Source organism: Amborella trichopoda, chromosome 5 (genome assembly GCF_054954075.1).
Source record: "Amborella trichopoda isolate Santa Cruz 75 chromosome 5, AtrichopodaSantaCruz75HAP2 v2.0, whole genome shotgun sequence".
Classification (NCBI taxonomy): Eukaryota; Viridiplantae; Streptophyta; class Magnoliopsida; order Amborellales; family Amborellaceae; genus Amborella; species Amborella trichopoda.
The window spans coordinates 18,526,259-18,539,719 of NC_142340.1; the positions used below are offsets into that span (position 1 = coordinate 18,526,259).

The following is a 13,461-nucleotide window of genomic DNA, read 5'->3' on the forward strand; positions in this document are numbered from 1 at the left end:
CTGGTATAGATCTCTGATCCTTATACTTCAGAAACTTGATTCCGAATATGTTGGAATCATGATTTGAAACCACAACATACTCTGTTCCACATATGTCAGAAACTCGATTCCATACATGTCGGAAACTTGATTCCGCATATTAATGAATCTTGATTCTTGGTGTGTCGATTCTAGGGGTTTGGGAATCTCGATTCTGAGGAGGACGGAATCTTTATTCCATATGTGGATGAAACTTGGATCTATTTTGGTCGAAACACGATTCTCAATAACTAGGAATCTTGTTCCTAGCAATTGCTTTTGTATGGATAACGATTCCGAAGACGGGAATCTTCTAGCCGACCACGGTTCCAATTCTAAAACGATTCGGATTCCCTGGTGTTTCCAACAACTATGAACACAACCCATAAAAATAACAGTTATAGATATTAAGAAATTATTAAAAATGAGCTATGAATCACTGCAACTGGACGTCATTGTGAAAAGTTATGCCCTCTGTAGATCACTATAATGTTTGCCCTACACTTTTGAGAGCTTAAGAAGTTTTTTTTTTTGGCCTAGGTTTGCACACTCTCTTGGATCAGGTGAGCAAGATCATGAAAAGAAATTTAGAAAAGAGATTAGAACTAGCTTTTCTCGAGGAGAGAGAATGTAATGATACAGACCATCCATTTCAGGTATTCTAAAATAGTGTTAGATCTTAGGGAGATTTTTTTTAAGGGAATCTTGAGGGGATTTGTTTTGACCCAAAATTCTGTAGATTGCATCATCGTAACCAAATTGGGAAAAAAACAAATACAAGAAAAACTTGAGTTCTCTATGACCTAGACTTGACCGTTCAAAAAATGGATGTTCTATGCTCATTGTTTGGGTGGGTTTTTTAGTTGCTCATTGACCATTATTGGGGTGGGTTTTTTAGGCCCTTCTAGGGATTGTGTTATGTGTTATTATCATATTATCGTCATTATTATTATAAAAAAATCCTATTTTATTTTTGGTAATTAAAAATTGTCTCATATGTTTCATATATTATACTTAGGTCCCTCTTTTTAAGAGTATATAGTGTATTTAATGTTATCTCTTTCGCTATACATTAGATTGAACTCAAATTTGGTACGTCCATGTCCATACTCCTTACCATCACGCACCAATAAAGTATATTACAAAATAATAGAAAATAAATAAATAACCAAAATAGCCCTACACCATATTTTGGTATTTATTTTGAATTTATTTATTTAATATTTGTTATAATTATGTGATGGTAAGAAGTATGGACATACCAAATTTGAGCTTAATCGGATGTATAGAGAGATAAAACTAAAGTGTATTATATGCTTTCAAAAAGTGGGACTTGAGCGTAAAATATTAAGTATATGGGACTATTTCTGAATTCCGAAAATAAAATTGGATGTTTATATTAAGTTTCCTTATTATTATTTATTTGTTTTATTGTAATTTCTTTGAATGTTAACTTGGGACCTTATTAGGAATATAACTCTAGACGGCATAATGTGGCATCCTGCCATCATTACCCTAGAGGACATTCCTTATTATTGTTATTTGGCTTGACCACTAGGATGAATAGGGTTTGTCTCCAAATTTGGGGTGCTAAGGATCCCCCACATTACGGTCTTGAGCTCTTTTGTTTTTTCCTTTTTTTTTTTTTGGTGGTGGGGAGGGGAGGGGCAAATTGTTTTCGTATTCCCAAACATACAAAAAAAAGAACTGAAAAAAAGAAAAAAATTATGACCTGGTTGGGTCAAGCCTAACCTTCACCTAAACTTGACCTAAATGGGTCTTGTCTGGACCTGGAGGCATTGACCTGGCTAAGTCTATTGGATTGCTGGGTTGACCCGAACCTGATTATCACCCTCAGAGGCATTAGAAGGACAAATTGGATCGGTACCGTACTTTGTGAATCCTTGGGTTGCAAGTTAACTTTCTTAGGCCCCATGGTTGTGTCTTTTAGTACCTTGAATTGTGTACCAAGGTCGCCATTCTGCGGTTCCTTGAATGAAACACAAATCTGGAAGATGGGAATCATGTTTCCTAGTTTCATGGAACGCGTTCCAGATTATTATCTGAATCTCGATTCTTTGAAGGTTGAAATCGAGATTCCATATTACAGAATTTGCGATTCACAGTTTCACAATAATGCGATTCAACATGTGTGAGACGTTGATTCGACTTTTTTAGGAATTGCGAATCCATGTTTGAAAGCGAGTTTCACATCATCAAAAGGCACAGTTCTTAGATGCACCAAACAATGTTTCGATCAACATCGAATCAAGTTCTAATGGCTCAAAATCAATATTCGAACGCAAATGTTGAATGAAATACATTTTCAAATTGTATGTTGAGAAAGGAGCTCCATGAACCGACCCTATGTTGCCGGAGGAGTTCCAGGAACCCTTTTGTTTTATGTCACAATTTGGTACAAGGGTAAATACCCATGATTTACATTTCAAGACTGTGACGTTATGAGAGGCAAAAATCGTTAATAAACGTTCGAGATGAATCCATGTACAATTATCTTTGTACCAAGTTACCCAACATATTTATCAATCTAAAATCATGAAGTAGGTGGCAGTCCCACCTCATTGTAAGACATTTGGGTGGAAGCAATCCCACTTCAAGGTAAGATATTCATGTAGGATGCTTGCAATAATCAAATGCTTATTATTGATTGTTTACTGTATCAAGTGAAGAATTATGTGGGGCATGTTTGGTGGGTGATCAGTAAAATGCCTATTTTGATCATCTACGGTACTAAGAAAGTGCTTATCATTTGTTGTCTCACTGTATATTTGGTGTGCCATGCTCTTAAACATCTAAAAAAGACAAAGGGAAATGATCGTATGTTTATCTCAAGAAAATTATTTAGAAAGCATTTTAAAGGGATTTAAGATGGGAAATTGTAAGCTCATAGATACACCCCGTGTGTAAAGGCTTGAAAGTTTAAAGAAAATGTGTCTATTAAATGATAGTGAAAAAGCTGAATTGGAAATAATTCCATATGCTAAAATAATCTTCTAGGCAGTGGTATTTTGCTTTTCATAATATAATCACTGAAATTGTTATGCAGATACATAACCGCACATGCATAAAAAGCCTCATGACAAGGATATGTTCATAAAGGTTAACCCACTAAGTGGAACAAACTTTATGATATATCAGTGTATGCGTCCCTCATGGTCAATTGGGAGATTTTGGTATGTGTGTGTGGCCATAGTGCCTGTCATGTGCCACATATGTTTTTTCTTTATAAAAAAAAAATACTGTGTATTAATTAGTTTCATCTTTAAAAGGTTTTTTAGAGAGAGAAAATCCTTTTTCCAACAGATAGTGGATAATTTCCCATCTCTTCTCCTTGGTATTGAGGGCCACTTCTCAGAGATTCCAAGAAAGAAAGTCGAACGTTGGAGAACGACTTCCTTCCATCCCTTTATAAGTTAGGGTTTCATGGCCATAGAGAGATAGAGATACAGAGAAACAAAAATTATTCTCAATCGTTTTGGAAAAGCCTTAGCTCTCTGCGATTTACAGTCCAAAACGATGCTCCTTGTCGATTCCTGCTATTTTTGGCAGGTTCATCTCCTCCCTTTTAAAGTTCAATGCTGGTAAATGTTGAACTTTAGAGGAGAGTAGATGAACCTGCCAAAAATTCTAGTGATTGAAAGGGAGCATTGTTGGACTGTAAATCACAGAGAACCAGGGCTTTTTCAGAACAATTAAGAATAGCTTTTGATTCTCTTTCTTTCTTTGTGGCCATGAAACTTTAACTTAGTGAGGGATGGAAGGAGAGCGTTCTCCAATGTTTGGCATTCTTTCTTGGAATCTTTGAGAAGTGGCCCTCAATATCTTGGAGATAGGGAGTGATCCACTATCTGTTGGAAAAATGATTTTCTCTCTTTAAAAAACCTTTTAAAGATAAACACTAATTAATACATAGTATTTTTAGGTAAAACATTAATTAGATTAAAAAAAAATATGTGGCACACTTGATGCCCTATAGCCACACACAAGTACCAATATCTCTCACCTGGCCATGAGGGCCAACTACATTAATATATCATAATGTCTGTGCCACTTAGTGGGTTTAACCGTTGTGAACATATCCTTGTCATGAGGCTTTTCACGTTAGTGCGGTTACACAAAAAATCATCCAAAGTCATGTCATGGGGTTTTTTGCATTAATGCGACTTTTCCCCTCATGACCAAAGACATTAAAGAAAAATATCCCTTTTGGGAATTCTTAACTTAGATGTTCCTAAGTCCCATCAAAGTTACATGCTTTGAAAATATTTCTGCACGTAATCCCGTTGTCAAATGGTCTGCAATCATATTTGATGATAGCAAATAACTCATCAGATATAATGATAATCAATTTTAATGGGCACATTTTCGTTGACAATTTCAAGCCTTTACAAACATGTGTATCTATGGGCTTACAATTTTCCATCTTAAATCTCTTTAAAATGCGTTTTAAATATTTTTCTTTGAGATAAACATAGGAGTCTCAAACTTTAATCTCTTGTTATCTTAATGCCTATTACATATGAGGTTTTTCCCATATCTTTCATCTCAAAGTGGGAACTTAGCTATGATATGGTATGGCTAATCATGCCATTATCATTACCAACTAGCAAAATATCATCTACATATAATGATAAGATAACAAAATTGCTTCCACTATTCCAAACATATACACTATTCCAAACATATACACAATGGTCCAATCTATTAGCTACATAACCGATTTCAGTAATTGCGTTATAAAAGGCGAAGTACCACTACCTCGAAGACTGTTTTAGACCATATAAAGATTTTTTAAGTTTGTATACTTTGTCTTCTTGGCCTTTAATTACATATCCTTCTGGTTGTTTCATTTATAAGAAAGTTGTTTTAACATCCATTTGCAATAATTCTATATCACAATATGGAAGTAATGCAAGGATGATCGTAATAGATGAAAATTTGGCTACTGGGGAATAAGTGTCTACATAATCTATACCCTTCTTTTGGTAAATCTTTTAACTACTAATCTAGCTTTATATTTATCTATGGATCCATTTGCATTAAGATTTTTCTTTAGGATCTATTTGTAGCAAATGACTTTTCTATCTTTAGGGAGGTCAACCAACTCCCAAACTTGATTCTTTTTAATAGAATCAAGTTCAACATCCATGGCTTGAGTCCACTCAGCTGAGTCATGCAAGCTAATAGCTTCACTGTGGCTTTGAGGTTCATCTATTGTATCCTCATTCATAGGAGAATAATTGTCTTCATTGATAAACCCATGAATTTTTTCTAAAATGGTATTTAGTTCTTTTAGGTCTATCTGGCATAAAGGGAACAAATGAACCATTCTCGTAATGGATATGTATACACAAGGGAAAATATCTCCGTACCCCCTATATTTAGGTTTCATATCTCCATAGACCAAAAGTTTCAAAACATATTTTGGGGCGTAAAATACCTATGTTTTATATCTTCTAACCCCTTAGATTAACTTTACCCACTTTAATCCTACGTTTTTAACCTAAATAAATTTTAGAAAGACAACCCTTTTTAAACCTCATCCACTCTCTCTTCACGTGATATTCCCCTAATTTCTCCCTTTTTCTCTCTTCTCCCGTGACCTCCCTTCTCTCTCTTTGAAACCCTCGAAAAGTAGGGGAATATCACAGGGTGGAGAGAGAAATTATGGGAATATTATGTGAAGAGAGTGGCTGGGGTTTAGAAAAAGCTGCCTTTCTAAAATTTGTTCGGGTTAAGATAATATGATTAAAGTGGGTAAAGTTAGTATAGAGGGTTACAAGATATAAAACCTATGATTTCTATGCCCCAAGATATGTTTTGAAACCTTGGGTTTATGGAGATATGAAACCTAATAATAGGTGGTATGAAGATATTTTCCTTATACTTAATTAATAGAAAGTCAGATGCATAAGAAACATTTAAAAAATATAAAGCTGAGGTAGAAAACCAGCTAGGGATACATATTAAAATTCTTAGAATTGATAGAGAAGGTGAATACTGTTTTGACCTATTTACCGAATTTTGTAAGGAGCATGGGGTATAATTCACTAAATCACAATGCCATATACATCATCACAAAATGGTGTATGGACATGGTTATGTCTATGATGAGCCATTTGTATTTATCACCTCGCTTAGCACTGCAATGTACATTATTAATTGTCTTTCAACTAAATCCATAGACTTGACCCCCCATCAATTATGGACCGGTAAGAAACCTAACCTTACTATCTTGAAGGTTTGGGGTTCTTGGGCACATGTGCTTGTACCACCACAAAATAGAGATCAACTATAAAGTAAAACTATCAAATGCTCATTTATAGGTCATTCAAGAAATTCCAAGGGCTATAGATTCTAAAACCATGATACTAGATCCTTAATAGAGAGCCTTGATGCTCATTTTCTATAAAATATAGATAATGAACGTGCTTTAAGTAAGCCTATTGACTTACACGGAATTGATAAAGATAAGGGTCTTGAAGACCCTATTTCTTACTCTCCCTCTACAATAGGTGAGAATGATGCTATTCAACCTAGTATACCAGATAGACCTTTTTCCTTTAGGAAAAAACTTCTTAGTTAATTTACTAGAAATACAGGGCTCGCAAGTTTTGAACAGAATTTCTCCTAAGTTGTGGTGCAAACTTTTTTTAAACATTTTGCTCATTTTATCTTTATTTATATGTCCTAATCTTAAGTACCATAAATATGAATCATCCACACACACATAAGCATCAAATGAAGCATCAATATAACCAAAATAAGATGAATTTTCATTAACATTCATTCGATACAAATTGTCTACGTTAGTACCATACACCAATGCTCTAGGAACATAAATCAAATTGCGCCTCATATGGGGTGCATACAAAGTATCAGAAAGTAGGAGATTCGTTCTTCCAGGTATACACAACTTAAAAGTACCGACACCAAGTACATTGCAATAGGTCCATATAAATCTGTTGTTTACTAGCTGCAATCTCCATCAACTTTGTGAATCCGTCTTTGGTCCTCGAGATATGTCGAGTAGAGGTTGAGTCAACCCATTCCTCAAGTCATGGTCAATGAATCTAGGACTATATAGATCAAGTCCTTTCTATTAGTTTGATTATTATTTTTTCAAGCATTGTTGTTGGTTCCAATTTTTATTTTTCAGCTTAGGACAATTAAACTTAATGTGCCCAGTTTCCTTATAATAAAAACATGTCATATCAACTTTTATTCTTTTGATTTTAAAAATTTTTCCCTTTTCCCTTATACCTATTAGTGTTATTGTTTTGATTATTGTAAGGTTTATTGGGAATTTGAGAAGATGAACTTTGAGCAAAGTGGAGCTCAATTGACTTCTTTCTTATTCTTCTCTCAGCTTCAATATTGAGGTGCATGGGAAGATGCAACATAGTTATCCCTTGTGCAGAGTGGTTTAATGCAATTACAACAGGCTCCCAAGATAGAGGGAGGCTGTTAAGGACAATGGACAATTACTTGTGGTCAGGGACTGGATTCCCGGCAGCAGCAAGGTCTTTTGTGAGCACTGTCATTTTGTTGACATGCTCGGTAATTGAGTCTGATTCCTTCATTTTGCAAGAGTTATATTTTTTAATAATAATTGCACATGGGTCTCATAAGTGATCCCATACTTTTCAAGTAGGGCACCCATCATACTTCGAGCTGTGGTGTGGTTCGCAAAAACCCTAATTAAGTCATCCTCCATAAAACTCGACATAATGGTCCTAGCTACTTTATCATCTTCTGACCATTTGTAAATCGTCTTCTAGCTTGACCAATGGGCATCTAGGCTAAGTCATGGCAGAACTATCAAAACATGAAAACTCAAAGGAACTAATTTTCCTATGCGGAAAAGAAAAACTGGATACATTCTCTTCCAAGATAGGGTGGAAAATGCAACATCTTAGTCTTTCAAGCTTACCAAGCTATGGTATCATCTATGATATCTTCTTGGTTTTACTCTTATATTGGAGGGGACAGGTGCACGATTCCTGAATTGTGGAAATCTCGATTCCAAATCGATGGGGACAATGATTCCAGTAATGTATGAATCATGATTCCTGTTTTGTCGAATTGCGATTCTGGAAGTCATTGAACTGTGTGGGGTCATGTGAAATTCCTGAAAGGTCGGAGACTCGATTCCATCATGATGGGATACTGATTCCTACGAATAAAAATCACAGTTCCTATTTTATTGGATCATGATTTTGATTATTGAGAATCACGCCACCGATGGTTTTCATTGTATGGACGACGATTCCAAGATTGGGAATCATTTGGCAAATGTGATTCTGCGATTCCGATTCTTGAAACGAATCAGAATCATAGGCGTTTCCAACAACTATAGTGTGTGTTATGCCTCTGGCAGAGGCAAGATCACCATTGAAAGGTGTTGAAATTGTAATGGGAGGTCAAAAGAAAAAAAGGGTTGTGATGGGGAATTTGTGATTCCTTGTGATAGTGGAGGGAGATTGCCTCAATGTGATTTGATGGGGATTAAGGAGAAGTTCCTTGATGGTGCCCTCATACTTGCAAGAGGTTCCTGAGCAGGGCCATGGCCACAAGGTCACTTTTTACCCCATCCTCTATGGGCAAATGAGGAGGCTGATAGATTGGCTAAGAAAGTAGTTGGCTTTTTATTCATCGTTCTAGTTGTTTAGAATGTCTCACTAAGTGGTCTTCATCATCTTGATGAGGATTTTTCTCTTTTCCTTTTCAGTTCCTCCTTTATACTCCCTTTCTTTTTAACATTTTCAGCCCTAAGGGGGAAAAGACAAACAAGGGATCTGTCACAGATTGTACATCCACGATTCGGGGTTACCACTTTAGAGTTGCTTGAAATCCACTGATTTGACAATTTTGTATACTTAGCTGAAGTGAACTTAAGGATTTGTCGAGGGGTTATCTTAAAATCTGCCATTTGTTTTCTTGGTGGTTAAATATGATAGTGCAGACGATAAGATTAAAGAAGGTAGCTTTTTGCCATTAATGTTGTTCAAGTTCCATAGCAAGAAAGGGGGATCAACGTAACCTTGAATTTTCAAGACAAGACTAACAAAACATGTGAAACTTAAATAATTACTTCATTTCTTCAGAAGAACATTTTGTCATTGCCTCATGAATATCACAGCCATGCAGATTACAAATTGAATGATCATGGACTGGAATGTCAGCTAGGGAAGAGTTGCCAGAAGCTAAGGTTGGCACCACATCACCAATAGGGGCTTGTGTGTATGAGTTGAACATTTTTGTGCAAAGCTTCTCATGTCCAATTTAAAAGTGTTGATACTTTCTAATTGTGATTAAGAGATCAATAAATTACCATAATTTAGTAAAAAAAACCCAACCCAAACCACTTAGTTTACTTCTAGGTGTCCTGGAGATGGGTGTAAAAAATTACTGATGACTAGAGCAAAAGCCCCAAAGTAACAATGGGTTTGGTGGATCACTTTTGTCATGTGGGAAGCTGGTCTCATGGGTGTGAGTTCCAAAAGGAAAGCCTTTTCGTATTCACCCCTATCACCTTTTATGATTTTCTGAAGCAAGGTTTAGAAAGAACTGATATCTCTAAATCTGACTCATGTCCTGTTATGGATATGTCACTGGGTATATTGGATTTGTGGGGCATGATTTGCTTGATAGTTGAATAATTTGTGGTAGCAGCCATGGCCCATTATTGACAATTGCCTGATATATTTCATCTCGAGGGCAAGAGTTTAGACCCTGGTCTCATATCTTTAGATTAATCCTTGAGGAGATCTGTTTCCAGTATACTTTCATACTAATTGGGGTTTGCACACATGTTTTTCTGAAATAGGAATTTAAAAAACTTAAAGAGGGAAAACTTATTAAATTAAGAAAAAAATAGAAGAAAATTTAAATACTATGGTAAGTATTGATTTTGTTTTCAACAATGACAGGCCCATGCTTTTACACCACGGTGCAAAATTAATGGATTTGGAGATTTAGTGAACAGATTGGTATAGTAGAGAGATTTGAAAACTAAAATACGTATAACCTTTCTAATAAAATAGCTGACTTAAAAAATATCTAGAGATATTATGTTAGTCGAAAATATTAAGATCTTATTATAACAATTAACTTAAAACTGGGAGTTATAAACTATGGATCTTCAAGAAATTGAAGTATGCAAAGCAAAAGAAAATGGTTGAAAAGATTATGATCTTCTTATTAAGGTTACCCTTGATATGAAGGAATTTCTGAACAGCCGTATCCCATAGTATGTAGATAGCATAGGGTTAGATACCATTGCACCTTGGTAGCGCTGAGAATTTTCGGATCGGATCCAGATCCGAAAAGTATACATGGAATCCGGATCCAGATCCAGAATACTTGAATCATAAATGTTAGGATTTGGATCTGAAGCCATATATAAGATCCGGATATGAATCTGGATCCCGATTAGTTCCAATTTTGTATATTACAAAGTTAAAATGTAATTATAAAAATTAAAATAATTATATATTATTATAAATAAATAAATAATATAAAGTATAACATATATATGGATATATAGGTATAATAGCATATATTATTTTAAAAAACCAGGTCGGATCCGTATCAGAGCACTTATACTCAGATCCAACCCGAATTACTATTCGGATCTAAATTTTGGATCCGGATCCAAATTTTGGATCCATACACGGATCTGGTTAGGATCTGAATTTCAGGTTTCAGATCCGTATCGGGTAAATTCTCAGCCCTACGCCTTGTTACAGGAAAGGGGATGGTGTCTAAATATCTAGGTTCCCACTAGGCGAATGTTGTTGGCACTGTTGAGCCGCTTATCTGCCCTTGCATATTTGAATGACTTGTTTTGCTTCAGACCTCTAGAGTTGACACTATCATTGTACTAGTAGGGGCTACCATTGGTTGGCACATTACCTAAATCTTTCACCAGTCAGGCAAGGTAGTGTTGCCCATTATGATCTCATTGTAGATCAATTATCTGATCGATGGCTTAATCTCCTTTCTGCAACGAGTTGAATAGAGTTAGATGCCTAGGTTTTGAGTAACATGATTATCATGGTTTAACAACTATTACAACGGTATCTGCTATTGCCACTTCTGGCAAATATCCCCTTAGAAAGGGATTGAAGTTGAAAATAATGGTCCTTATGCCCATTATAATGGCAAGGACTGTTCGTTGCTATCATGAATCATGGTATATACTTTTATCACTGAATAGGGCGGATGGCTGGGCTCAAAGTCCGTCATCTTGAAGCTGAGGTGCGAGTGGGTCATGACCATGTCCATTTCCTTTAGGTTGCCACCGAGTGGTCTGTGGCTGACTCTTCTGCAAGGTTCATTCCTACTGTACCTCCTCTGTCACCATTGCCCACTAACTGCTGCATGCTAGTCTCAGTCCGTTGGGCTTGAGATGCTCTCTCTTGCCATCTTGACTATGCTGTAATCTTGAAGTGTTTGTGCTATGTTGTTTCTTGTCTTCTTATGCATTTTTTATTTAATTAGTTAAATAGAATAAACTCATTTGCTATATTTTCTCTTGGAGGCCTATTATCTCATCAAGGAGTAAAATTCATGATTAGGTTCAAAATTAGGTTCTATCATTTTTATTTTTTTTAAAGAATGTACTAATATTATGGTCACAGCCAATTACAATGTCAACTTCTTTTCCTTCTTCAAATTGCAACTAGGATATTGGGAATGAGACATGCAGAGAAGTAGGAATTTAGAAAATGAGATGTGGCCTTTTGGCTGTGACTCATTTTCTCTGTTTATTCTCATCATGCCGGTGTTTAGAGCCAATCTGACCAGTTTTGCATTCTAAATTGGTTCCGGCGTTTATCACTTTTGTTTTGTCCAACTATTCAGGAGAGAATTGGTCACAAATCAGAACAACTCAAACGGGTTGAATGTGATGGCCTGGTTAAGCTGAATAGTTTGATTGAACCATCTTCTTGATCCTTGGTGCAGTTGCACGATTGCTCCTCAGTCTCGTATGGTCACTATTCCACCTAATGGAACTTCAGTGTCAACATCAAAGAGAATTCCAGAGCATTCCCTTATATATGAGAGTTTGTGCCATTCATTGGAATGGACAATTACAATGCTGGTCTACATTTTGATGTTGCTGTCATAAACATTGGAGCTACCCCTAGGCTTCACATATTGAACAATGATGAACTAGAGAACCTGAATTTGAACCTCCAGTTTACCTGAATAAGTTCCTGAGAAATTGGGCTCACACTCCCTAGATAGTTTTGTATAGCAACACTAGATAAATTTGAACTTCCAATTGCATCATGTTTGTGCATGTATGAAAAGTGTTGGAAAGCATTAGTTTTCCTTTTCTTTGTGATGATGTATCTCATGATCCAAATTATTCAGAAATGGAACATTTTCCAATATTTTTATCAGATGCACCTAAATAATGGAGTTTGAATTCTTAACTCTTTTTTTTTTTTGTCTCTTGATATCTGCAGATATGTTCCCTCCTTTGTGCCACCTGGTTTGGCAGCGGCCATCAATAAAGCGAAAGAGTCAGAGAAGGTCAGCATGTCCAACATCATTTGTATTAAGCTTTGCTGATTTTCTAATGTGTGATTTGTGAAATTGTTTCTCCAGCATGATGTTGGCTACCATTACATAGCATCACATACGGCCTCTTCATTTTTACATGTAGTGCATTTTTTTTGCTGAGAATTGGTGGCATTGTAATTACTTTTACAAACACCCATGAGATGTGGGTATAGACAACCCATTGACTGGGTGCTCTTTTGACTGTACAATCAAAAAATTAAGCATCAAAAAGTTAAAAGAACAAGAGACATGAAAGAAAATTAAAGAAGGAATTCAGTAGATGGGAGAAGTGATGTAATGTGTTGTTATTTGATATTTTACGAACTTCCCTCTGCTAAATCTCAAAAATGTTCTATAATCTTGAATATTTTCTTAAATACCGCTCTGGCGGTTTTGCCATCCCTCTGATGTGGTTTGAGCAATGTTGGTGTGGCAAATGTGAATGCTCTTAGGAATTTTCCGTGGGTGATATGACCTTTTGCAGCTTTATTCAGTCGAAGTCCCCAATAATTAATTTGCTCTTGCTTTTATCATCCTTATTATGTGAATGATATGAAAGATTTCTAATATCTTCTAAGGGAGTGTAAACTCATGATGTCATGTATGGCACCTTTGAACCTTGATATTTATTTGGGAACACTTGGAGGATATTGCTAGTTTGTGTGCTTCATGTTTTGTTCGACGTTATATCTTTTAGTCTTTACAGGAAAAGTGGATACACATTTATGGCTGGTATTGTCAATTTTCTTATAATACAATCAATGGAAATAATTGCATGAGTTAGCTGAGCCCACCATTTGCTAAACACTAAGCAATTGCCATCATTTAATGCAGTTTATTCTATCT

The 13,461-nt window shown here is 35.8% G+C and overlaps 1 protein-coding gene across 7 annotated transcripts in view; it reads left to right on the plus strand.

The window, feature by feature from the left end:
* The window catches only part of LOC18448215 (protein RRC1), a 46,767-nt gene that overhangs the window by 14,948 nt on the left and 18,358 nt on the right, over window positions 1–13,461 (plus strand). For all 7 annotated transcript variants that reach the window (XM_088867607.1, XM_088867608.1, XM_088867610.1 and 4 more), the window contains one exon: window positions 12,519–12,585. In XM_088867607.1, coding sequence (XP_088723733.1) covers window positions 12,519–12,585 — 67 coding nt within the window. The remainder of the gene's footprint in view (window positions 1–12,518; window positions 12,586–13,461) is intronic.